Consider the following 27,964-nt stretch of genomic DNA (forward strand, 5'->3'; position numbering starts at 1 on the left):
TGTGCGATTTTTTTTTTTTTTTATTCATCTCTATTTCATCTTTGGTACTCTGGTCGACCGTGATGGATTATTAGTATACGTTAACGCGCATGTGTTGGTGTGGGTAAACTAAAATCAAACCTTAATGTTAAATATACGAAAAACCAACAATTCAAAGTGTACCAGCAGGTGTGAATGTAACAGTGGAGAGACGGAGGCAAGTACTGGTTCAAGTCTCGGTCTTTATCAGGGTACAAATAAAAAGTGACGTAATGAGAAATAAGTGAGGTAATATTACAGGTAAACGTTTTTAAATTAAAGGCATATTTTTTTTTGCGTGGAGCAAAAAATTGTGGTCACCCCGCGAGATAACAACAGAGCCTGCGAGCTGTGATATTTACACGGATGAATGTATACATTATCCGGCCGCCAGATCGTACCACTGGATATTCAGAAAAACTGGCAAACAACAACAAAGTAGTAATATTCATCCCATACGTTTCCCAAATAGAATACTTGTACAAAACCGTGCCAGCAGCAGGCAAAGTTGACAAAAATTGCACCTCTGTAATAATTGCACATACACATGCTTATACTCATGAGGTATGTCGTATAAAATAACGCAGATCCTATAATACGTGTGTAATGTATACCCGCAGCAGCGATCTACGCCACTGTCTTTATGGGAAACAAAGCACCGAGCACCGGAAAAAAAAAAAATGTCCATCCCAGCTTGAAATCCGAGATCGCACGATTACCGCCAATTGGTGACTGAAAGGGCAACAAAAAAAAAAAAAAAAAACAAAAAAAAACCTGAAACCGATCGACGATTTGCCTCGATTTATGTATGTGCATGTAATTATTGTATATATACTGTACACAAGGCCATATATAATATTTGTAAGCAAGCACTCGACGCTGCACGCATGGTATATAATATAACGCGACATGATCGTCCTATTGCGTGATAGTAGTAGTGATGACATAATGACAATAGACGAGCCGAAAGAAGGGAAAACGGGAATCGGTATAGCGTATAAGGTAATATGAACAACGATGCGCAATTCAAGACAAGCGCTCGACGGTGGCGAGCGAGCCGTGTCTGCCCCGAGTGAAGACGCACGCGTAGCACGTGCCGTTCCTCACGAGGAGAAAGGCAACGGTGTCGGCGTAGCCCCAGAGCATGAGCATCAGCCTCGAGTCCCCGGAGACCCATAGAGCACGATACGAGGTCGCCCGTCTCCTGCCACGGCCACCTCTTCGCCTCCTACCACCCGCTATAACCGACATGATCGGGTCCTCCTCCTCCTCCTCCTGGCTCTGTGGTGCTGGTGGTTCACCTCCTTCCCCTCCACCATCGCCAGTTGGTGGTCCAACCGATCGCGAGCCGGTCGTCGTCGCGTTGTTTGACGCCGCCACGCTGCAGTTGTACTAACTGATCTCGTCGTCCGGCGAGTCAGGAAGCTCGTCCGTCTGCGTGGCGGCGTCCCTTCCTCACGTGATGAGCACCCCCCCGGGGGTTATCTCCCAGGGCAACGGGGGCGTCGTCGCCGTCAGCGAGAGGCTCGAGCAGCGCGCCAACGAGCACCGTTCCATCGAGTACCGCTCCAGACCTTGCAAAGCGACCAACACTTTTTTTTTATTACAATACAATATACGCGTGATGCCTTTGTTTTTCACTCACAATTCTCAATTGTTTACCATCGCGTTAGCTTTATGGCCCGCTCAAAGGGGATATATATGTGTATCATGTGCATACCTGATATATCCAAGCCACCGATGCTGCAGACGTCGAGGCTGCCGGTGTTGGTGGCGCAACAATGCTGCTTCGCTTCCGTCTGCTTTGGCCGGCACAACAGCTGGAACAATCGAGCACACGTTGTACATCATCATCATCATCATCATCATCACGTATGATTATAGGTACAGAGTTTGAGCGCATCTGTCGCATGAATAAAAAGTGACATCGCAATGTCCGAATCAAGGGTGCAGCTTTTTTTTTTTAAACGGGACGAATCGTTCGAAACGCGCTCCGATCGAGGGCACCCCCGAAAAATCAATTTGCCCTCTCTCCGTGGCATTGATAATTCATGGATCGGCAGACTAGGGCTCTGTTGTGCCATGCAAATGGGTTCTCGTGAGCGATTCGGTACTTATACTCTCGACAAACTAATGAATACGCTCGAGTGAGATCGGGCCAGCAAAATACATCCGCACTCACATGTACGTGCATTGTGTTTCGATAAGCTCGACTCTCTCGTTCAATTAAAAAAAAAGGAGCGTCACTCGTCGATTGACTTCTCGACCGTTGGAAAAACAACGCAAGCGAACGAACTTTGCTAAAAAAGAGGCGGGCCGATCGTTAGCCCGACCAATCGGTCTTGAGGTGCGAAAAACGCCATGGTGCCCTTGAACACCGGCATAGGCCGCAGGAGGAAAAAAAAAAAACAAAAAAAAAAAAATCATCGCAGAGTACTCGTTAACCAGAGCCGCACGTCGTTCGAGTATCGGACGAATTAGCCGCGTCGAATCAATTATCGGTACGTGCTGCTTCTCCCAGCCGTTTTCTCCATTTAATTGCTGCGCAAGTAAACATCGGCCGTTCCCGTCCTAATGGCCGGATTAATCTCGTTCGGCGCACGGACTAACAACTCGCGCCGTTCGCGTGACTATTAAATTATTAAGTGGGTATGATTTTGGATGGATTTTTGGAAATATAACATTATACTTGGGGAATTGGAGGGGGTTCGACGATGGTGAAGTTTGAACAAACAGTAAGTTTGAACTGACGTGGCCTTATTATCATACAAGGTGCAAAATACAAAATCAATGCATCACTTGAAATCATATTAGCTTCAAAGTGTCAAAACGAAAAATAAATTTTCCTTCTCGATTTACCCCTGATCTAGCCGTTCACAGGTTTAATTGTACGCATATAGTATGCACACGTGTATATACGTATCTTTTGAACGTGGCATCGTTTCTTCGTTCTCTCGCGGTTTCGCCCGTCCCATCCTGTACATGCGTACGTGTATACCACAGTATGGGTACCTGCACACTTGCTGCGGCGCGTCGGGCAAACAAACGGCCCGGCGCGTAATCAAGGATTTACGGGCTAACGACGCGCTTTACGGAAAATTCATGATCTGTAAAGTCGAATACGGTTGGAAGAAATACTCTGTTTTCTCGCTACGTGTGCGTGCGCGCGTTTAATGGAAAGAGGAGGTACTTTTTTTGCGGGTCGAGCTATATAGATCTTTTTTTTTTTTTTTTTTTTCACCGTAAAGATTGTTGAATGAGCCGTATTTTACTTTTCGCGTTTAAAACGTGCGACAACAATTGTAATTTTTGAACTCGCTTTTTGTTCCTATATTACATGTGTCGAATTATAAATTTTGAACGTTTAAAAATTCTACCAGAAAAATGTAAATGTCAATGTCTGATCATACTCATCTTATACTACTAGCATACTCTTAATTCTACGATGTTTGTAACCTATATCAGAATTCAATGAGGAAAAAACGTCAACGTCTGATCAGACTCGTCTTATACTACTTGCATACCCATAATTCTACAAAATTTACAACGTATAAAAATTCCACGAGAAAAAACGTCAACGTCTGACCATACTCATCTTATACTACGGGAATACTCTTTATTCTATGATGTTTGTAACCTATATCAGAATTCAATGAGGAAAAAACGTCAACGTCTGATCAGACTCGTCTTATACTACTTGCATGCCCATAATTCTACAAAATTTACAACGTATAAAAATTCCACGAGAAAAAACGTCAACGTCTGATCAGACTCGTCTTGTACTACTTGCACACCCATAATTCTACAAAGTTTATTACAACGTATAAAAATTCCACGAGAAAAAACGTCAACGTCTGATCATACTCGTCTTATACTACTGGAATATTCTTAATTCTACGAAGCTTACAATGTATAAGGATCCATTTTTATCTAGCGTCTATCGTATTGGTCACGTATTTTGGTCACGTCAGTCAGTCATCAGATCAGTTGTTGTGGAATACAATTTGTCACGTTACCTGAGCACGTAACCAACAAGTACGATAGAATCTATCGATGTTAGATGCTGGATGATTAAAAATAACCTACATAAAAATGGACCCTAAGGAGCCTATCACATAAAAAAATGTTAGCGTTTGACCATATTCCTCTCATACTACTTGCAAACCCTAATCATACAATTTTTCTGTAGCATTAGAATCTCATGAGGAAAAAAAATGTCAACGGCTGACCATACTCGGCTTATACTACTTGTAAACCCTTAATTCTTCAACAACTGAACAACATTGTTGTACCTGTGTAATCTTCTGTTTTGAATAAAAAATAGAAGAAAAAAAGATGTCCCAAAGTGTACAAACAATCCCACGATTCGAGAGGGACTCCCCGTGGTGGGAGAAAAACCACACGAGATGAGATATCGTCCTTTTAAATTGGCCGTGCGGCATCACAGCCACGCTAGCTTTGTAAAATATCTCGGCCCATCTGTCCCTGGCAGCTTTTCAATTTTCACCTCCAAGAGCTTCGTCTGCCCTACTGGCCTGCCTCCTCCATCACCGCACGTAGCTTGAGGTGCTACGCGAATCAAACGAGCCTTCCGCGAAAAGTACTCCTCCCCCCTCCCATCCACAATATCGGACTTGAATCACTTCCACATACGCCAGATGAAAGGGATGTCCCGCGTATTGGGTATCGTCTTAAATTTTTCGAGCTGTAATTTTGTTTATGCTCTAGCTGGTACATTTCTTAAAATGGCTTTCGTTTCTTCTTCCCCCTCGCTCCGTGCGAACGAAACAAATAATTTAAACAGAAAAAAAAGAAGGACAAACAATTCACTCGAGTAGGTGCCCAAAGTCACAGTAACTGCACAGTTCGGATTCGCCAAGGAACGCAAACTTGATGGAGCGCGAAAGGGGAGCTATACAACAGCTCTCGAGTAGAAGAGGCGATGCAGTGTACCGGAGGAGGAGGCGGCGAAAAAAAAAAAAATCTCGTTACCGATAAAAACCGTAACTGTATTTGCCCACGCAAAGGACAGGCACGCGCCGATGCACTTTTGCCGTTGTAGATTTTTTTTTCTTTTTTTTTTTCTGTTTATTCGGAATTTCATTGTTCGTCAAGTTGGTGCTTTTATTTTTCGAGTGTACCTCTGGAAAAAGAGAGAAAGGGGATGGAGTAGACTAATTTTGTAGTCAAGAGGTACTTTATAGTATATGCATGGCGTTGATAGACCGTTGCGCGCCTAATGGAGCGCGTGATTGGAGGATTTTTCTCTCTCGGTGCAGCAAATTCTCTTAGGGGGAAAAAAAACAAGCTTACCTTGGTGTAGAGGAGCTCGCGCGAGATGCGTCGGAAATGATTGTTGAGGAGCCAGTAGAGAAAGGGGTTCCAGAAGCTGTTGGAGAGCGAGAGCCAGGTGGCGATGAAGTCGAGGAAGGCCGGGGGCTTGCTTCCGGTGCAAGCGGCCACGACTTCCTGGATCGTCCAGGGCGTCACCATGACAATGAAGCCGAGACTCATGGCTGCCATTGTTCGCGAAGCCGATGTCGACAGGCGACGCTCATTCAACACCAGCTGCAACCAAGTTCGTACATAGATGCAAATATATGTATATGCATTATAATATGTACACGCAAGGAGTCACGGGTGGGTGGTTGTGTACGACCTACGGATGCTCTCCTACTTTGGTGTACACACCTCACGCGAATGTATTAGAGGACACGTTCGCTTAGCAAATATTACTTGGAAAAAAACAAAATTTGGAAGAAACGAATTTATCTTCCAGGAGTACACGGACCGGAAAACTAAAAGTGAAATACACGCTTGTCCGTTTCCTTCTACCGAAGAACTGTAGTCATGTGCGAGAAACGTTAGGTCTAAAGTTACTATTATGGAAAAATCAAAGGTTTCTCTCTATTTTTTTCTCAATCGAGGCCCCACTCGAGTTACTCGTTTAAATTATTATATATTGTTCCATAGAGAAAACCCTAAAAATGCACTGGTATACTCATCCATTGGAAAAAAGTCATAAAAAAATATCAAAAAGGCTGATACACAGGTATATATATTTATGCGAGAGACTCAGCCAGGGTTAATCCACAGCGAACTCAGCGTCATCCGGTGACGTTAAGCGCAGCGCGTCCGTGTTAATCTCGCATAGTCAGGCTTTTCCTCCGGCTTGTGAATGTGAAGCTTCGTTTTACTTGCTAAGACTTTGATGCTCTTTTTTTTCAGTTTTTTGACAGGTACCTCCTTCGTATGACAATGATAATGAATAAAAAAATTTCTCCTCTCAAATACCTTGTAAAAATGGAAGATGAAGCAACACAATTTAATCATCCCTCCCGCCTTACTCCACAGTTTATACGTGCACTCGAAACCAGAGTCCAAATGGGTATAATCCGTTTCAGCGAGTGCCCGGCGCATTACGAGCATCACAAGGATTTCCTCCTTCATCCAGGCCGCGTGTATAGCTCCCGCACGTACGCAGGACGACGCGTCACCTCCTCGCAGCCCGAGCGTAAAAAAGTAACGCGGATAATCCACGAGTGGCAGCATCTCTTTTTCACCTTCTGAAGGTCTCTTTTTCCTTTTTTCTCGTCTTCTCTACACAGGCTAATCCGGCGATTCGAGGTGAGCAGCGCCCTCGACTTTTCGAGTGGAAATTACTTCTTTCTCGCCTGCGAGCCTCCCTTTCCCTCCTCATTTCTCCTCTAATTTTCACAGATACGCACACACGACCGTCAGATTGGTCTTTGCTCGAGGCGGCGACTTTATTTCTCACTTTTTGGTGTAACTTTTATTCTTACGTCCGCTCAGTTTATTACGCGTGTCCAGTGTAAAAAGCCTCGATTTCGGACACTGGCGCCTAACTTTTATCTCCACGAGTATAGTAAGAAGAGAAAAGAAAGAAAAAAAAAAAAAAAAAAAAAGTCACTGTTGATGTTTCTCCACCTCGAGCCAGCGGCGTCGAATGTGTGTCAATGCTATCGTTGTATCGATTATAAAAGCCCGCTCTCGCCAACTACACGTTTTTATGGCTTTTCCTCATATTTTTCTTCTTTTTTTTTTTTTTTTTTTCCTTCTTAGGTAAAAGAAGAAGCGCGCCCCGCAAGTTGAAAGCGAGAGCTGGATAACGCCGGCTCGGGGTTGTCTCTAATTAATTTTGCGGCAAAGAGTCTTTGACGAGGCTCGAGTTGAAGCAGCGGCCGAACGACTCGTTATACGCGCGTCGACGGGGCACGAGAGCTCGCGGATCGTTTGGGGGAGTAACGAACGAGTATACGAACATTGAGATGAAAAAGGAAAAATCCATCCCACTACACGCGAATTGCAATGGTCAACTAATTATGCGACGATTCATCATTGAAAGAAAAAAAAAAAAAAGAAAAAGAAAAGAAAAGGAAATCTTGTATTCTTCATAGGTAAAGCCCAAGCGTGGATGGTATAGGAAACAATTTTCTACGGCCAGCTTCAAAAGACGATGGTTAAAATCGTCACGCACGTACGGGCACTCCCCCAAGCGCACTCTGAGGCTTTCCTTTTTCATTTCGGAGGAATCAATTTCCCGTGGGGAAAACCGCTCGTCATCCCCAAGCTATAGTCCGAGCCAACTGTCGGGATTAATAAAAAAAAAAAAAAAAAAAAAAAGAAGAAAAAAATATTAGCAGGAAGCAGTTTAACTGGGCGGTCGATCTTTCTTTTCCCTCCGGGTGCCCATGTGGGAGCAGGAGTGTTTTTAATGATATTGTAGCTATAGGGACGAGGTGTTTGAATGCGACGCTTTTTCATTCCCTTTTTTTTTTGTAGGTACACGTTACATGTGTGTAGACGGGAGTCGCGCGTTACGCAACTATCTCCAGAGAGGCCCATACGCGTAATGGCTTATCGATATTCGTGACTGTAAACGCTTCCTCTGTTGAATATTAACGACCGACGTAACAACCGTACAGCTATAACGTACGTGCACATTGGGAGCTATTAGATGTAACGCCTCGCAATCACGAGCTTTGATGCATTGCAATAACAACCCGTGGGTAAGTATATACGCGTTTTCTGTGAAAGATCCATTTACGCTTTGTACGCAGGTAACGTTAAAGTGATGGGAGGAAAAAATTAACTTTGCAAATGAAACAGTCGCGTGTGCATTCGTGCCGAATGGAATTGAAAATGTTGGCGGAGGTGTGTTCACGGAAGCCCGAAAAGATTACGATCCGAGTGAAAATAATCCAACAGAAATACGGTAACAACAGTTGCAAGCGTTTGATGAAAAAAAAAAAAAACAAAAAACAACAAATACGTAAACAGGTAGTATAGAGGGTAATATAGGTTGTGTAAAGCGCAAACGAGAGCGGAAAACCCGACAAATCGATATTGTCCGGGAAAAACTTGTTTGTAGTTGTAGGTGTTGGTGTACAAGTGCCTTCCCTTCCATTGCCCTTCTCCTTTTTTGTTTTTTCATTCAACACCAAATAACTACCAAATCGATATTTTCGTTGAAATATCTGAAATAGATCGTATACGGGGTTGAAAAATCGCATGATAAAATACAGAAAAAGTTACCCACATGATACATTAAACTGACGCTGCTGTTACCGGTGTCGTGCCCCCGACATAAATAAGTATATCATCCATACAGGTACAATGACGTGGTTTGCCGGCTACCTCTGATGCTTTTCCATCGTCAGTGGGTACAGGTGTGCCTATTTGACGAATGAATTTGCGCGAGTATCACCGCTTACGGAAATCGTCGGTGCGTGTTTCACTGGGAAAGAAGAGCGAGGCATTTGGGTCTCGTCCGGGTAAAGTACCTACGATCGAAGGGCTCGCGGGTAATTTCTCCTGTACTCCGAAACGCCGATCCTTTCATCCGCGAACGAAGAGGAAAAAAAGAAGGAAGAACGATCGCGTCGAGAGAGAGAGAGAGAGAGAGAGAGAGCGGCGTAGCAAATGGCGCAACAATTTCCGGCCACGCGATCGGGCCTCCTCCTCCACTTCTCATCCGCATCGCCTGTGCTCTTCTTACGTGCACGTACATGCGAAATCCTCCGGCGGTATATGAGGCGCGTAAGAAACCTCCTTCCTTTTTTTTTTTTTTTTTTTTTTTTTTTTTTTCTCTCGGTCCTCGTCGCGCCATCGCGTATTTTCCAGCGGATTTCGCCAACGAAATGGGTTAAGTGCAGCCAGGGCTGCTGTGTACTCTCGCGTGCGCAAGGGAGAGGAGGGAAACGAGGCGTGGAAAGGAACGACTTGGAGCCGAGACAAGAGACCGACGCTTTTGCATCTTCGCGAGAGTACGTGCAAGTATACGTATATGTGCGCGAGCCCAGCTTATACCGGGATTTTTTTTCTCCCCCTCCCCCTCCCCCTCCCTACGTGTGGGTGTACGCCACTGTCGATGTAAACAGTCGTCGTCGTGACTGTGGGTTACTAACCTTGTTTTTTTTTTTCCCTCCCTCCCTCCTGTCTTGCCGTTGTGGTTGGATGTAACACAATAACCATAGTACGGGCAAGAGTAAAAGAGAGCGAGAGGGTGTGTAGTAAATACGTTTATCGGGCCGAGGGATTATTTGTTCTCGGGGAGTTTCTGGCGCGAGAAACCTGGTTTACTGACCCTCGCGGTTTTTCCACCCCCACCCCTCCCACCGCTACGCGTGCCTATACGTGGATTGAGTTATCTTGTTTGTTTGGGTTGGTACATTTACTCGAGCGCGGATTGTTCGTTTGCGACCTTTCAGAGCTACGGGGGTTGTTTTTTTTTTTTTTTTTTTTTTTTTTTTTTTTTTCTTTTGTTATTAAATAACTCACGGATCGTGGAAGCTTTTGGCTGTTCGGGTTTCTATTATTCGTTGTTTTATTTTATTTTATTTTTATTCTAAAGCGCTTCGAGAACTGTACAAACTGTGGATTATGATTTGCTTGTAAGTTGAAATTTCCAGGAGCGAACATTTAGAAGATAGTACCCGATGATGCTTACATCAAAAAGGAAAAAAAGAAAGCTAAAAGAGCAAAACAACAAATGAACAATCGAGAGCAGAGAAGGTACTGCCGATTGGAGTGCGTAAGAACGTGGGGGTGGTTCGTTATAAGTACAACACAAGTGGTACCGCGTCGTTACGCTTCTTCCTGATTCTTTTTTTTTTTTTTTACAATTTCCCCTACTCGTGTGCACCGGCTTGTTTTTCGTTAACTCCAGCGCGCCCTTATTTTCCATCCGCTTCTTATCTGCGCTACGTTCGTCTCTCTCTCTCTCTCTCCCACGAGAGACGTACACGAAGAATAATAAGGACAGTCGGATAGCTTGCTTTTATTACATGCGGATATATATGTGTATATACCCCTTCCCTCTGCCCCCCCCCCTGTTGATCCGAACCATCTGCCGATACTTCCAACTCTAATTGCCGGGAAAAAGTTTCACCGCCTTCCACGAGTTTTTTTTTTTATTTACCCCTTGATGTTGAAATTTAGCTGAAATTTCTTTTCTACCCGCCCACGATGATGTTTTGTTTTCCTTGCCCAGGGAACGAAGAAATGCGAATTTCAAACCAGCTTCATTGAATTCCGATGGCTGCTCCTCCCCCGTGGAATCGAGGGCACCGCTTATTGTTAATGTTTTCGGTATTAAAATTTGCTGAATTAATTTCACATAAATCGGATAAGGAAGGGCCCTACGAGTCTGCTCCGAGTGATGGTGAATTACGCCCGAGCTGATCGCGCCATGCACAGCTTTCAAAAAAATAATTTTTCATATACCTCCGCGTGAATGAGTGATAACTGATGATTAATATGTGATAACTAATCGTTAACCGTGTATTTTCTTTTCCACAGTTTACCGCCAAAAGTATCACCTGGCTCATTTATGAGGGAAATTGAGCATGACCTGAAATTATCGAGGAAAAAGAAAAACACGAAACCCCAGTGTAAGCATAAATTAACGCAAAAAACGTATATACGCGTATATATATACTTGGATGGGCATCCGTAGGGGTAAAAGCTCACTTCCGAGCTTTTCGCGCGCGTGGGTGCGATTTGCACTACGTCTTGCAGGTTTTTTTCTTTTTTTTTTTCTTCTTATTTTTCCATGCACTATATTACACGGGCGTGTTCTTCATTCAATGGACCGAAACGACGACTAGGAATCACGCGGACGGAGAAAAAAAAAAGAAAAGGTGAAAACGAAGAAGAAGAATCGGAGGAAGAAAGTAGGCCAACGGGTGTACTAATCGTCCTTCGTTTTTTTCCAGCTATGCCTCTCTCTCTCTCTCTCTCTTCGTCCCATCTTGTCTCGTCGGTCATAGCTGGTTCGCGAGAGGGACATTCCACGGAATTAATTTCACCCCCAAAAACAAGTGCCACGTCCGTAGTCTTGCACGTTGGCATCATACACTCGGCGATGGTTCGGATGATTAACGCACGCAGCCAAATACACCAAATGTTGGTTTCGCACAGTTCGCAAGAGCAGCTAAACGCCCTACCCACACTTGGTACTTTATCGGGGGGGGGGGGGGGGGAATAACGCGCCCTTTGCTCTTGATAAACTCGAAGCGCTGATACCACTTTGAGTGAGTACGTAATCTCATATTTTCCCCAGTGAGTCCCGCGATATTTTCTTTCGTAGTTAAAAAAAAAAAAAAAAAAATCCACGTCTTCCAAAAGGAGAAGCGCTGGTAAGACAAACGGGCTGCAAGCTCGCTCTTTCGGAAGCGAAGATTATCGCTGGGTCCGAGGGATAATTTTTCGTCGCGGATCGTTGGACAAGTGGGACGAACCGGAATATATTCTCCCTCTCCTTTCGCGACGGCCTGACTATGCTATATGTATACGTACGCGTTCTCCGATGTGTCGAGGGGGGAGTGTAGCAGAGACGGATCACTGTTTTATTTTTTTATTTTTTATTTTTTTCATTCGTTGATAGGGATGAAAGCTAAACTCCCCCTTTTGCACTCGAGAGAGATGTACAACGTGTCGAGGCGCGTGCACGGACATTTGCATCTTAACAAAAAAGCTCGGCTCGAGCTTTTGCGCCCCGATCGTTGGTCATGCGCGGGCACGGCTAAATCACGCGATAATCCAAAGGAAATCCGCTCGAAGTGCGAATTTATAGCCCATCGCGACTTTTGCTGCCCCGAAGCTGAAATAACGCAGTGTGCGTACACGTACATATTATAGACACAGGATGGGTGGTGTAAAAAAAAAAAAAGAAAAAGAAAGTTTAATACCGTAGCTGTCGTTGCTTAAACAAACGGCCAACTCGTATACATAACGTTGTTATGGAGGGCGCGCGTGTGTTTAAAGTTACAGTTGAGCAAAGTTGGGGGGGAGTTTGCAAAGTAACCGATGCCTCGCACCGGAAGCGAGGAGAAAGAAAGGGCAGATGAAATTTTCAAGTCGACACGCGCGTGCAAAGTGTTTATTTATTTATTTGGGCTACTGCCGCTGTTACTGCTTCCCTTTTGTTTGCCATTTTTTGTTTGTTTTGTATTTTATACGCCAACAGCGGAACAGAGGTACTATTTTTCTTGTGCTTTTTTCCCCCCACAGATGCAGCCTCCCTACGCGACTCCTCTGGGATTTCGAGGATGAGATACACGTCTGCGTACGTTGTCTGAGTTTTTTTTTGTTGATTTTCGACGATCCTCGAGCGTCATATTTTTATTATAGTACACCCAGGCAAATATAATCACACCTCGAGACTCTCCCACAACTCGGACTCCTGGAGATTCTGATTAACTGATGCTATCATATGTCCCCCTAAAAGTTTCACTCGTGGGCTTTTTAAAGCAGGGAAAAAGCGCGCCTAATCTGATCGAATGCATTCCTCAAACGGGAGCTTTGCATTTCGAGGGTAACGTAAGACCTCTTCTAGTGAAATTCCAAAGCGAGCGAATGGCATACCAAGTCAACGAATCGACACACACCTCGGGGCATCGTGTGCGCTTTTCATCGCACTCGCCCCTCGAAAGGAGCCAACTACCCCCGCGAGGGCTTGCCCTGCGTGTAATTCACACCCTCCGCGTGGCTTTCAACTCTTTAATACAGCCTCCACCTTTGCAAAGTGCCTCGGGGCCAATTGCGCTCCGTCCGGACGATCCGCACTTTTGCTGTGCACGCTCCCCTCCAATTACCCCCATAATCGAGCTCGAGGCAGCCTCTCAATTACGCCGGGTATGTGGCGCCGTCTGAATGGGTGAACCGTTGTTTTGCGCCCGTGACTATATTTTATTTTTTATTTTTTTTTTTCGAATGGAATTCATGAGCTCGATTTTTAGTCGATCCGCGCGTGCGTACGTATATAAGGTTGTCGAAGCGACCGAGGGAAGACAATTCTCGTCCCAAAGGGACGCAATTTCATGACATCAAGACCTAGTTCGGCAAAACGGGGCGGGGGTGGGGGAGTAGGGGCCAAGTGTAATTACTCGAAGGTATGGCAATAAAAAAAAAAAAAAAAAAAAAAAAAAAAAAAAAAAAAAAAAAAAAAAAAAAAAAAAAAAAAAAAAAAGAGTATAAGGAGGAAAGGGGGAAAAAAAACACCAAACTCACCCGTTCGATGTGCCCGGCACTGACGACTTCGGGCGTGTTGGCGCAGACCACCCTCTTGAGGCGAAGTTTGTTCAGGTGAAAGGCCGAGCCGTAGAAGTACATCAGGGCCATCGTCGTGGGGAAATAGAAGCAGCAGCACGCCAGTATCCTGAAAAATTCAAGAGCTCGCGCTCGTGTTTACACGTTTACGTCTCCCTTAACCCCCCCCCCCTTTTTTTGCGTGCGCCACGATGTATGACACACAGAGCAAGAGACAGCCAGAGAGGGCGTGCACATGCGGGTGCTTGGCCGAAATCTCTTTTTTTTTTTTTTCTTTCCGTGCCAGATAGCCGGGCCCGTTTCAGTTTCTTTGAGTGCTCTTTCGTTCCCTACTGACCCTTTGATCCCTCTCGGCTTGTTTATTTTCGCCCTGTGTGCACTACGTGACGATTTAATATTTATACCCCCGTATGTTTTGCGAATACGTAAGGGATATATACGAAACGCTCGGCACAAGTGAATCGCCGATGAATTATCGAGCGAATAAAGATTCAGTAGTGCAAGCGCGGTTTGGTCGGACGGATCCTTTTGTTTTTAAAGAACCGATGTATATCATTTGGCAGTTTCAACTCGATTACAATTAGTCTTTGGATGGTTAGCACGTTTGAAAAAGAGGAAAAAAAAAGATGTATGTTACCTAAGCGAGGCCTTGGCGAAAAAAGGCTCGCAGGCGAGGAGGCCGGTGTCGTTGAAGTAGTAGCCGCCCTTGGGCAGGACGAGGCTGCCGAAAATCGCCACGCTCGCGATCCATGTAGTCGACATCATCGCCACGCAGCCCTGCCGCATGCAGTATTGCTGTGAACATAAAGACGTTGGGGACGTTTTCTTCTCAATGTCAGACGTTAAAACGATGTGCACGTCTTACTGGACTCGGATTATTCTACTGAAAAATTTATTGCGAAAACATCATCATAGTATCATGGCGTATCTTACTGTGATAATATAAAAAAATACTTTTTCACATGAAATGTCTTTTCTTGGTATACATATCAGAGTACAGGCGGGGACGCGTTAAAGAAAAAAAAAAATATCACGTCCAACTAAGACGGATATTAACTAAATCAGACAACGATCGCTCGTGTGTAGTATAAAATCATCAAGTACAACCGCAATAAGCCTATCAGGGTTGATGTGTTTTTTAATAAGTCGCACAGATGGCGTGTGGACGAAACGTGCTTCTAAATAGTCGCGAAAGCCAATTGCCATTGGGAAATAAATCCTTCGGTCGCAGGCCGATGCGTCATCGTCAATAAGCACCTTAACGAAAGCAAAGCGAGACTATTAATCACAGCAATAAATCAAACCAAAGAGAAACCGAGGAACAAAACTCACGGAGAGGAAAAAAAGGAGGTCACGAAACGATGGGGGGAAGAAAAACAAATGAAATCGATATTATCTCGCGCGAGGAGCTTTGCGGTGTTTTCTCCCTGACCAAGGGAGCTTTTATCTCTGCTGGGGAAGGGCGAGAGGGCGATTATCTCGTTGCCGAGGAGTACACGATTGGACTGCGGGGCGCAGTCTTTTCTCGAGTTTCATTTTGTGGGAAAAGTTCTCGCGCAGCACGGTCGACCGGTTATTTTCATTACGCGGACCATGTGGGTGCTCCAATACCCCTTTTTTTGACGATGATTGGGTGATGAAGGTAGTGGTGGCACTAGTTTTTAGTCCCAAAAAGTTCTGAATGGCTTTACGTGTTTGCAGTTCACTTAATGGGATTCGAGCTTATTTCATGATGCGTTCACTGCTTGCGGACGCTTTTGTTGTTGCAACAAAAAAAAATGTAAAAATAATTATAACATACACTGCCAATCATCACTACAAAGAGTATTTTATATAAGTCTACTTTGGAAGCCTAAATTATCTCAATCATATATGTGAGTTGGAATTGTCAACGAGTGAGAGTAGACGATAATAGATTGAGGCTTGAGCACAGTACTGCTGCATAGAAAGCACGCAATTCTGCAATCTGAGCCATACGACTGAATGAAAGTGTGAATGAAATTCGTAAATGTGAATTACAAGTAAGGATTGGGTTTTCTGTTTTCAAGTAAAAAATGATCAATCAACAGTAATTAGCATTGTAGAAGAAGAGAAAACGAAATGTTGGCGTAACTGAAAAAAAAAATTTTTGAAAAGAAAAGAGATCAGTAGTCCGCATGGACGATCCGTGTAAAAAGGGGGGAGGTAAAAGAAGAGGAATCCTGATGAATCGCTGAGTCGAGCGTTTCCGCAATGAGCAGCCGCGGCTAGACGAGGCCAATTTCTTTCTCGGGGTTCTCCATTTTTCGCGAGTTTCGCTCGTTTTTGGCTGAACGGCACGATTTTCAATTGTCGTTTCCCTTTCCGTCGATTATCTCAATTCACGCGTAATTACGTGAGATTTCTGAAGAAAATTGAATCAATTTCAAACGAGTTGATCATTGAATTTTCGGCAGTAGATGCAGGCAAGAAACAGTCAGACATTCATTTACGATTCCTTTCATCTTGCATGCGACAAATATATGAAAACACTACAAACGTATGAAAGTGAGTGTTTGAAGTTTTAGGATGAAATAAAATCTGACCTCAGTATGCACAAAAAATTGACAAATAATTTTCATCTGGAACACTTTTTTTTTGTACAGTATATTTCTTAGAGTCCTAATTCGAGAGCGTCAACTAAAATCCGTTCAACATCTATCTGAGTAAAATCTAAATTCCCAGAAAATAATTATTAGTTTTTGCAACAAAGTGAATCGTTTGAGTAATTATGACACATACTCTACACACTGTTTCGCCATCGATGCGCAAGTACGTAATTCCTGCCTTTGATTAAAATAACTTTGTATACTAACATTTTTCGTGCGTTCAAAGGATACAATCTATCGTTTGATGTAATGTCATTGAAAATTTTGCCAATAAAAACAAAACTTGCTCACTTGTTCGCGAGATGAAAACCGTAGTTATTTCGTACCTTCGAAAAAATATGCCCCCTCTTCCCGTGTTTTCATCCCACCCCACTCTCATCTAGCCTTTGAGGATCGTAAAATTGAATTTAGCGCTAGCAAATACAATTTACTTCGGCACTGGTGCCGAGCGCCTCGATAGTATTTTCCTTTGCAGGTGTATTTTCGATATTTCTAATAAAATTGAAACAGAGGCGCACAAATTGCCCCCCTTGCTCGCTCAGCCCCGATAATTAATCGGAATTAGAGTCGAAACAATTATCGGCCATCGGAAAGAAGGTCGTGCCCCCGTAGCCTTTGGCCGAATTGAATCGTTAGCTTGACAATGGGCGACCTCTCAAGCTCGCTTGTGTGCGCAGCTCGAATTTTTCATTAACAGGATGAAAATGCCTGGGCAAGGGGTATCGTTATTTTGGCGCACAAATTTAACGCTCAGTGGCCGAGTTACAAGGGAACGAGGGATAGAGTTTTCGATTTAGTCTCTATCGTGCTTACGCAAACTAACTCCGTGAAAAACGCGTGTCAAGTTAACCGAGGGGAAAGATTAAATTTCGCGCGCGGCGATTTTGGATCATTTTTCAGGGGGATGTATGCAACTTTTCACTCCAGCCACCTGGAATCCATTTTCCCTTTATTTTCCCTCCGCGTTTCGACCGATCGAAGACGACATGGATGATCGAGTTTCTTCACCCTTCACTTTGGAATTCCTCAAAAAACGGGCTTTTCACTGAAAGCCTTTTTTCCAACTTTATCGTTCATGGTTTTCTCACGCATAACAATTGTCACCTGTGCACATGACATCATTTTTAATAGCAAGTATTTGACTCCGAACGGAGTCTATTGGTGGTGTAACTTATCTCCTTCACCGCAGACTCCGAGAAACAAATGGTCTTCCACTCGATTTATTCTTTTCGAGTCAGTGTCATCGTTTATTTTGAAGGATAATCTCCCTGTCTCTCTTTCCCTGCAAAAACAGAGTCTCTCCTGTCAATAAACTAAATTCCAACCAACAGCGGTGACTGGCGCTCGACGCGAGCTAATGAGTCGCGATGAGAGGCGGGGCCTTGGCGAAAATTGCATCGGACGTCTTTCCATCCCTCCGCTCCCTTCCTCTTTTGTTTTTCGAACCAAGTGGATTTTGCAGGAGGCGGACGTTATCGCGTCTATATTTCAGCAAGGGAGTTTTAATCTTTTTTTCTATCTATTTTTTCTCCTTTTTTACGCTTAAAAGAGGGGCCAAGTTAAATTTTTTTTCCTGCATTTTGAAGAAAAAATATTGAAGGTGTGTTGAGTTGTTTAAGGAAATTTGGTAAGGAAATGCAGGAAAAATAAGGTGAGGTTTTAGTAGAAAAGAACGATCATGATCAGACGAAGTTTCAGGAGTTTGTATAAAAAGTTTTTCTGAATAATAAATCCTCGGGAAGTTGAAATTAAAGGTACGATGATCTGTACAAAATAAGAGGTCAATGTATCAGTAGATAAATACGAGTACGGTCAGACGTACGTTTCTCTAAAAACTATTGTTTAAAAGTAAGTATAAGTTGTGAGGAAGTAGTAATCAAAGTTACGGTGGGTTAAATCAAAATAGGTCAATGTATAAGTAGTAAAGTACGAGTATGGTCAGACAAGAGTTTCTCTGAACGGTACGATTTTGGAGTTTGTATAAAAAATTGTTTTGAAAAAATGAAGGCTGAGAAAGTGAAAATCAAAGGTGTAATGAACTGAATAAAGTAGGTCAATGTATCAGTAGAAATATCCGAGTATGGTCAGACTTACGTTTCTCTAAAGACTGTTGTTAAGAAGTTAGTATAAGAAATCATCTGAGAAAATGATGGCTGAGAAAGTGTAACTGTACGATGGGTTGAATAAAATCAAGAGGTCACGGTAGCAGTAGTATAAAACGAGTATAGTCAGACGAGCTATTTTTCAAAGCTACAAACGATTTATCATTATACATCCTGTGCCTCCAAGTTACCGTAAGCCATAAAATAAATTTTATAGACACCCAAACTCCGTACTATATTCTCACTAATTCACTGTTTAACTTGACTTTATGCCGATTCGCGAAAAGTTGATTGAAATGTCCATTATGCAGCGCGAACTCCATTTATCCGTAAACCCGGCACGCCTGGGGGGGCTTCATGAAAATTTTTTCTGCTACGCATCAATCGCGCGCGAATAACAGTTGCGGCGATAAGAGAAAAACAGGGATCGGTGAGATATTTATACGCCTACCGAGCTTGGAAATGATTGATCAATAATTTTGCGAATCACCAGCTCGAACACTGGATGATTATTTGACTGATGTCGTGACAAAAAAAAAAAAAAAAAAAAAAAAAACTCAAACTACACGTTAATTTCCAATGATCCGCGTACGTCACGAGCGAGTGACCTATGGTGAAATTTGGTTGAATCGGTTGAAAGCAAGGAATATATAAATAATAAACTCGAGTACTTTCGCCAGCGCTGAGAACAAAACGCGCGAAAATAGCCGCGAGTGTCGGTCTCGATGGATGCGCCCATCGGAAATCGACTGCTCGTCAACATTGTATTGTGAAAAAGGAAAAAAAAAAAAAAATAATAAACAGACGGACGGACGTATGAAAAAAAAGTTGAGCTTACCTTTTTCGAGGACTGTCTGTGATAGCGATGCGGGTGCAGCATGCATATGTATCGGTCGATCGCCATGCAGACGAGGATGACGGCGCTCTGTTGGGTCAGTGCTCCGCGCAGCAGCGCCTGAAACACACACACGGATCATTTCGACTCTTATTTACTAATTAATTAAAGTTAATTTTTATTGCTTTGACAAGCGTGTGTTAATTGGATGTTGTATCGCGGGGGACGCTGTTGGGTAAAATTACGGGGCGGGGAGGCTTATACGGTTCGATGTGTAATTTGTCGAGTGCGTTTAACATCGAAGGGGAGGATATGTGTTTGTTCGGACGAGAGCGGGTGCGATTAAATTTGAAATTCGTCCCGTCGGGGATGGGAGGGGAGCCACTTTGGGGTTATTAAATTGTATTTGGGCGAGTTGTCGCTTCTGTTTTTAAAACTCCGGGAGCACGAGAATTTACGATCGTAGACATTGGGATTGGTGTACGCTGTAAATCAAGGATAAACTTGATGAAATGATGATGAAAAATTTTATGTCGAAAATTCCGGCTGTGGGTGAACATTTCGAAACGCGATTTATGGTTTTTTACTCGTAGCGATTTATGGAGGACCGAAATCCAAGTTTAAGTATAGTTTTCAGGAATACATTGTCGTTGCCGTAGATGCGATGCGGTTGGCATTTCGAGAGCACATTTTCGATCTGTGTTTGGAAATGTCGATCGTTCCACTTATGCCGAGGTGGTTTCTAATGGATACGCTTGGCGTTGGGGACGGACGATTGATTTTTCATTTAGGAAATTGGGGCCGTTTGTCAATTTTCAGATAATGACGAGATCGAGCTTGCGTTTTCCGCGAAAAAAAGGTAATCCCACCGAGACATGCCTCATGATGTGATGTATAACATTTTTACATCAATTAGTTAGCTTGTGGGTATAGGGCCATACGTTTGCTTCAAACGATGAACTCCAATAAATCCCTTATTTTTCAGACATGTCTATCAAACGAATCAAATTATCGGACACGCGAAGTATGGTGCAACAATGAATCCCATGCACACATTTCCGGATGACTGAACTCTCGAATATCCGAACAATATTTCATTCGCTTCAATCATACGTACAGCAAAAAGTTCATTTTCATACAATATTGAATTGCAAACTCTCATCGCCAGCTCGATGATAAATGAGAATCGAAAAGAGACACGCGTAGGTTATTTCCCACTTTTAAAACAGTACAATTTGTATTATTCTAATGTTATAAACGTTTACCGCCGAGGCGATGGTCCATTTCCTCTCGAGTGTACCTTGGTAAGAGTGCCACTGTTCGTAAAAAAAAAAAAAAAATTATAATAACCATCCTTCCTCCCGGTAAAAAGCTCCGCGAGCATGAGGGTGAAAAAAAAAAAGAAAAAAAATCACCGTAAGAGTAACAATTACCACATACGCCCGTGTTCCCGAAAGATTTCCCAGCCATCTCAAACGAGCCTCCCTTTGCCCGTTTTACACAGAAGCCTATTCCACGCCCGTGTACGGGATAATTTGAATATTTCGAGAGCGCGTTCGTACGGGAATGCCAGAGGCTTTTCGAAATTGCGCGTATAGGTGCGCTCGCGGGTCCTTTGGCTTCGCTTCCTGTCTGCGGGCTCGTGTGGCTGATTGTGCGCTCTCGCGAGCCACGAGTGCTTGTTTCGAGGAGCCATTTGGAATACCTTGTTTTGTTTGGTAAACGCAGGAAACCTTTGTACTTTTCACCCAAGTCCGCGGCTCTCGTTCGACTTTTATTACCTTTGCGGTCGAAAATTTCCACTCGAACGCCAATGATAGCCAACAGCTCGCCACTCCAACCAATGAGACAGACTTTTTACCCCCCCCCCCCTTCCACGGTGGGAAATGCAAAATGAGCTCCCGAATGTGCTTTCGAACCGCATTACAATTGAAAAACATCGAGATACTCGTTATTGTAGCCGAATGAGGGTGCGCCGCAACAAACTTTCGAGCGCGGGAAATTAAATGGATTTTCGAAATTGCGCTCTCCGGGGGAAGTAATTTAACTTGGGGAGTCGAGCAAAGTCTGTAATTTCGCGCCAATTAGCATGAATATGATACTTTTTCTCGTTAATGATAGAAGGCAAGAGCGAGCTTGAATTAAAATAATGCGAAAATCAAGGAGTAACGAGCAGGTATATAATATATAAGAGAAGCGCACGATCGAGAGGCAGTTTTAATTACCGAAGCGTGGTCTTATCGAGCTTCGGATGAGCCCGTCTGAGCGTATCCGGGCTGTTCTACTTGCGTACACTGTCGCCAATCATTATTTTACATAGTTTTCATCGAATCGTCAACGTGAATACCAGAGCATGCACGAGGTGTTTTCGCGTATACCTACAATTTTTTTCCCTCGACATTTCAGGATACAGTACAGATCGCAGTATGTATTATTTTCGCGTGAAGCGCACCCTCGGCTCATTACAATAAACTCAACTGTGTAGTGTATACGTGTGTGTATAACATCCACTGTATAGACGTGTCGAGCGAGGTCGGTTACTATGGCGATGGCCATTGGCGGCTGGCCAGGAAAAAGCTCGGATGGCACGCGTGGGAAAACGCTCGCGCCAGGATCTCTCACCGATGCCCTGGTTCTCTAGTCGTCGCCGTATCGTTTGCAGGGAGGAAGACCTTCACCCGGTTCGCACACAACATCCCGGAGGTTTTCGCGCTTATGTAAATATTGGTCCTTTTTTTTTCGGGGGGTGGGGGGCCATGGGAGCTGTTGCGAAATCTCTGACTGAGGAAAACGATTCAAAAACGTTCCTCTTGATCGGTATCCACTTACGAGCAGTCTCAAGAGCGAGAAAAAAAAAAAAAAAAAAAAAAACCCGCCCTTGGTAATTGATTTACTTTCACACGATCGGCTGTTCATCCACTTCCTTATCGTTCCGCAGTCGGTGATGGAGTGTACACACGTAGCACAGCGCTATCGTTTGGATTACCATATATATAATTTTCGCAATTACGGGACCCACACACACACGCACGCGCGCGCGTGCCATTGATGCTTTATCGCCTCCCGACCCCAACAGAGCCTCAGCGATGGAGAGCACGTAAACGCCGAGAGTCGATTTGAAAAACTGCCAAGTGGTGGCTGTTCCCCTCCCCCCTTCCTCGTTTTCGTTTGAGTACATGCACACACACAAAGGCCACTCCAGGCAAAACGTGCGCGGACCAATTTCGTGGCCGATGCGACACAGCCAGCCCGAGCCAAGTGCAAAACTATAGGGACAAGGTGTACACGCGTGCCGCTCGAATTCACGGCCAAAGCGATCTTTGCTGTTACGTGTCGTGGGTAAGTATATACTTTAATTTATCGCTCTACTGGCGCGAGAGACATTTGGGCCTTGAATCGTGTGCCTATGTACTATTTGTTACAAAAGCAGAATAAAAGCAGTCAAGTGTCTTCGGTCCGGCCCACCTGAGCACCGTAGTCCTCACTACGTCACGTAGCGGTGTATTGACCTTGGCTCTCGCGTGTCGAGTAGGAGCGGGGGGTTAAAGAAAACGTCCACTTCGGCACGAGTCTCCGATCGGATAGCGCTGGGGGTGTTTTTTTTTTTTTTTTTTTTTTTTTTTTTTTTTTTTTTTTCCTTCCGTCCTCCTTCTCCTCTGCTAGAAAACGCTTCCGAGAGGGCTCTCGTCGATGCATCGAACTCCCACGACGTTTCGGGCCGAATTTGATTTACGAGCCGCTCCCCTTGCCTCCACACCCCACGTTGAATTTGTTTCGACGTTTGATGCATCGGTTGTTGTGTGGGTTTTTTCTTTCCCTCTCCCTTGTACCCTGTTGCCTTGGGATGAAAAATGTTGCATCCCTCATCCATGAGGATGTACTCGGATGTGTATACGGAGCGTAGCGCGGTTTACTTCTCAGTTCCCTCGAGGGTAAAAAAATGAAGTCGCGAGGAAAAAAATAACTATCGCGCAACCAGTCCCTTACTTATTTTCAGGGGGGGAGAGACAAAATGAAAGAGCAGGGAGTCCTTCGAGGGCACATTGGAACGCGTTCGTAATTGTATGGGGAGAAAAAAACTCACTCGCGATTCGGAGGGACGAAATGGAGGATCATCCATCGGTGGTAGAAATAGAAGCGACTCAACCTCCTTCCTGCATTATTGAAAGCCCCAATAACTCGTCCTCCTTTTCTGCCTCTCTCTCTCTCTCTCTCTCTTCAGCGAACGGGACACGAGGACACTGTGCCATATGCACAGCGGGTCGCTGAGTTACGTCGTGGTGGAAAATTTATGTGGAAACTTGGAGTGCCGCCGAGCTGCTATATACACTCGCACCAAAAGGCGAACGCGTACAAAAACTCGGTACAGCAAGTGGGTACGTGTATTTTAGGTACCACGTAACTTTGGGTGGTAATTTTTTTTCTTTTTCTTCCTACCTCCCTTCTTCAATAGCCATCCGACACGCGGGATGACAAGTATATCTCGTTGCGATAACCACTAGCTCCGAGCCAACGCCAACTAAATCACGGGAATTCTTCGAGCTCGATCTCAATCCCCGATTGGGGGAGAAAAAAAGATCGCCACCGCCAAATAATCCTCGACAGGTTTTTAGTCCCTGATACGAACAACATCATCCTCGTGTGGACGGAAGGAAGTAGACGAGTTCTCCACATAAAAATAATGGATCAAGACGGGGATGAGATGACCATGTGGGTAACATACATCCATGTCTCTTTCTCCAGCTCATCCGTGACCCCCCGGAGGTGGGTGGTGGTGGTGGGGACAGGTGCAGAAATCGAGAAATGAGTATATAGAGTGCACGGGGTGGGTCACGGGCTCGGGCTCAGCGCGCCACAAATCAGGGGCCGCATCGGAGACGGTGAGGGTGAGGTGGGGTCGGGGGACGGCCGAGATTATCGCCAGGAACTCGATAACGCGCTCCAACCGGAAGTGGCCCGAGCACCTGACGGCAATTTCCGACCGAGCGCTATCTCCCTCCTGACGATTTGCTGGCTGGGGGGTGGCTGAGAGGTAAGGAAGGGAGGTACGCCAAGAATATTAGAAAGACGAGGCAAAGGAAGGAGCGGCCCGACCTGGCGCGACTGTTTTACCTTTCAACGCGTAAAATATGATTTTACAGAAGTACACGATCGCGTTGAGTAACTCGTGAAACGGCGCGGAGGATAAGTGATTCAATTGAAACGGGGCGACGGGGAGGTGGAGGGAAACAAAAGAATTATGTAAAACACGTCGAGTACAGCCTCGCGGTTCAAGGGAAAGATGGGAAGAAGGAAAAAAAAAAAAAAGAGGAGCGAGAGAATGTGACAGAGCCACGTACCGTGGGGAGATTGAGCGATCGCGCCGGCGAGGGGGATACGATGGAAAACCGAACGAGAGGAAGGAGAAAAGGGGGGGGGGAAGAAATACCGACGGAAGGAAAAATTGAAGGAGGGACGGGCTCGTTCGCGAACGGACAAGATGAAATTGTCGGTCCGGCCCATTAGCCCCAATGAAGGAGTTATCGGCGAGAGGGAGTTAACTAGACGCTCTCTGCCGATGTCACCGCGGTGACGGGATTGAATTAAGCTTTCTCTTTTTTCTCCCCCCACCCCTTCCTTCCAAGTTGAAATTCTTGCAGCCACTTTCTGCCGTTTTTTCTCTCTCCCACCTGATATTGGAAAGCAGCTTTTACCCAGAGTGGAGTACCTCGAGACCAACACTTTGCCACAAGGAGGAAGTTTGTCCCCTTTGGGGGGTTGTTTGTGCCTTCGGGCTCGCGAAACGAAAATTTCATTCACAGCGCGCTTTTTTTCACTCACCTCGGCAGCTCTCGCTTATACCCGTCGTTATTCAGCGATTCGGAGCCATAATTTACCAAAGCCCCCAACTCAAACACGTCCTCTCGCCGCAACTTTGCTACCCGGGTTCTGGGCGTCTTTTTCATTAGCGTAGCCGTTGGCAACTGTACACGTGTACGTATATATAGCAAGCGACGAACAAAAGCCGAGAGGAGTAAAAATGTGATATATTCCGCTGAGCGAAGCGTTTCCGGTGTCGCAAGGTTTTACACGGGTCGCTAGGTGTGTGGAATGTGCACATACATACCTGGATCTGACAGACGACCTCGCCGAAAGGCCAGCAGCTGTAGATGGCGGGGACGAAGCCGAACGGCGTGACCAGCAGCCCGATCGCAAGGTCGTTGCTCGCGAGGCTCGTCAAGAGGTACCGAGGCTGCCGTGGAACAGACAAATTTACAAGTGTCATTTTTTTGTTTTGTTTTGTTTTGTTTTGTTTTATCGAGGGAGTAACTAAATACTTTTTATCATTTGGTTACCACCACCCACGTCTCTATACGTGATGATTGCGAAGCGTAGCGGCTTTGACGTTTTGGTACCTAATTGTAATTAAAACTTGAGCCTCGGCGTCGAACGGAGGTACACGCGAGCAAAGTAAAGAGCCAACGCGCGAGAGCGTCTTTGCACTCGGGGCAAATAAGTGTACACGAGAGGGTGTACACCATACCTCTTCAATGGGATAAATTTCGCTTCCGAGGATCGGATGTTATAGTTACTTCGCTCGCGTGTTTTGTACCAAAAGCGTGGGTACGTGTCTAACGAGTGGTTTTTCCAAGGGACGACGAGGCAAAATCTCGGGGGTAATTAACACAAAGTTGTATAGTAGATCGACGAAAAAAAGGAAGAAAAAGAAAAAAGCAAAATGCGAGAGAAGACGCGCAAAGTGCCTTGAAAGGGGCCTTTGTACCGCGCGCGAGACGACGCTAGTTAGTTGCTCCGAGTAATATTTCCCTGGAAGTTTCTCCCTTATATGCTACACACGCACTTTACTTGGAGTTGGATCGCGACTCGTGCATTATTTTCGGTGCGTTTGGAAATTCTTGTCGTCCCTTCGTTTCTTGGGATTTTGTGTAACGTACGAAGCCGAGATGTTCTGTAGGAGGTAAAATCAGAGCAGCACCAAAAAATTGCGTGCCATTTGACCCGTGGTAGCGGACAATTTAAAATCCCCATTTAGCGGTCGAGGAAACTCCAAATCGAGGAGATCTAGAGAGAACGACGGTGTCGAGAGTTTTAGCTTAAAGCAGAGGCCCGGTAATCGTGTGATTTCGGCGTTATTATTTCCGTGAGCGCTCCCGGCACCATCCGATGCTAATGAACTCGTTTGCGGGCGTGAACCTACAGCGCACAAGCTATGACGATCCTGCGTCAAAGTTTGCTTTTGTCATGAAAAAGAAAAAAAAAAAAAAAAAAAAAAAAAAAAATTAACAATCGAGCGAAAAGCTCATTTGTCGCGTGTAATTAATTCACGCGTTATCCTACATTCAACGGAGAACAAACGAATCTCCGGTTTCCCGCGTCCTGCGGGGGAAAAAAAAAGGATAAATTTCGATTCGCAATTACGGGAGCGGTCGAGTTAAACCAACCGGCTTATCCTGCCTACACCCTCGAGTTGACGATCGTTTACGTGACTATTTTCCAGCTCTGTATGTGCAAACCCACACGTGGGAAATGAAGCGGGGGCATATTTTCGAGCTCCAGACGAGCGACAATTAATCTCGGCCGTTCGCGCACTTTTTTCCTCGCCCCTCCACCGGCGAGGAAGCCTCGTTAAGCTCCTCGAGCAAACAGCAACCCCCTTCCCCCGATATGCGATGGGAATTTTGCAAATTTTTCTTTTTGTTTAAATCACACGAGCACCCAACTGCGCAAAAATCGAGGGTGTGTTCTACGTGGGGTGAGGGAAAAAAAAAAAAAATAAAAAAATAAAATAAAACAAAAGGTATAGGTACACAACCTGCGCGTGTATGTGCTTGTGGTAGCGCCGGCTGTTGATGACGCAAATGACGAGCAAATTGGCCCCGAGTATGCCGAGGCTGAGGGCCAGTATGAGCCCGGCGCGTAGGACCTCACCGAAGCCGGGCTGCTGCCAGCGCGCCTCGAAGCCGCCGCCCGGCAGGCTGCGCCAGCAGCTGCTGTTGCTCAGCGCCGGCGCCACCAGGATCTGCGGCTTGTGATCTATCATCCTCCCAGGGCCATGAGCCGCGCTCGAGCCGCCCTCGCCCTATTCTTCTCGGCCAAAGACTTTGGCTTTGTGCGCCCGATCGCGCTTGTCTTCGATAACGGGGACGGGGTGTCATACACTGCCACCGCCTGATGGACCACCACCGTGTGCGACGACTCGGCCGAGCTGTCAACGCCCAGGCTTGAGCGCATCGTCAATACTCCTGGAAAATGAGAAAATTCAATTCTGCTCGTAGGTGGGAAAAACATCCTGCTTGCGTGTGATTTCAATATAAGGAAAAGGGCGAGCCGAACAAAAAATAAGCAAAAGCGATAGTGCATAGGTGTAGATACTCGCTCTTTCCTGAATATACAACTAAAAAATAAAAAAAGAGTACTTGCGACATAGGAATGCTACTCACCAAAGTGCAGGTAGTGCAGGCTTTTTTCCCCTCTTTCTCTTTGTTTTGCTCCTCTCACCTCATATTTTCTCTTCTAACGGCTGGCCTTTGGGGTTAACGGTGAAAGAGCTCGAGGACTCGCTGACCGCCCGGCCTTTCTCCGCCACCACGGCTGAGCAAGAAAAGTGTCACTCCTCCTGCAGCGCGGCATCTGGCCGCTTGTGTTTACGATCTGCAAAGTTATAGGGAACGCTTGAGATTGAAACTGCCGCGTCTGACCATACGTAGGGTCGTACTACTTGGCGCTGTCAAACCTTTTGCAAATGGGCTAAACGTTACATTGTAGCTCTCAATGAAATTGTACCGATCCGAACTGCACAAATATTTTAT

General features: G+C 45.1%; 1 protein-coding gene across 1 annotated transcript; it reads right to left on the reverse strand.

The window, feature by feature from the left end:
- Window positions 1-1,418: 1,418 nt before the first annotated feature.
- On the reverse strand, window positions 1,419-27,275 carry LOC106639126 (trace amine-associated receptor 9). Its single transcript, XM_014352576.2, has 8 exons — window positions 26,968-27,275; window positions 25,261-25,386; window positions 19,158-19,274; window positions 14,228-14,385; window positions 13,552-13,699; window positions 5,332-5,586; window positions 1,739-1,838; window positions 1,419-1,592 (listed from the first exon to the last, which is right to left on the reverse strand). Exons 1-8 carry the CDS (start codon window positions 27,193-27,195, stop codon window positions 1,474-1,476), a joined length of 1,251 nt encoding a protein of 416 aa, XP_014208062.2. The 5' UTR covers window positions 27,196-27,275; the 3' UTR covers window positions 1,419-1,473.
- Between the last annotated feature and the right edge of the window lie 689 nt (window positions 27,276-27,964).

Source organism: Copidosoma floridanum, unplaced genomic scaffold (genome assembly GCF_036245765.1).
Source record: "Copidosoma floridanum isolate Cflo_tuat_1 unplaced genomic scaffold, Cflo_Japanese_pri ptg000021l, whole genome shotgun sequence".
In the NCBI taxonomy this organism is placed as follows: Eukaryota; Metazoa; Arthropoda; class Insecta; order Hymenoptera; family Encyrtidae; genus Copidosoma; species Copidosoma floridanum.

Bases quoted from the DNA above. Each gene is read 5' to 3' on its own strand.
- LOC106639126 (XM_014352576.2), bottom strand. From the start codon at position 27,195: ATGATAGATCACAAGCCGCAGATCCTGGTGGCGCCGGCGCTGAGCAAC. The intron at 25,387-26,967 runs GTTGTGTACCTA...GTTCCACGGCAG, and splicing joins ACAAGCACATACACGCGCAG to CCTCGGTACCTCTTGACGAG. The intron at 1,839-5,331 runs GTAAGCTTGTTT...CGATTGTTCCAG, and splicing joins GCGAGCTCCTCTACACCAAG to CTGTTGTGCCGGCCAAAGCA.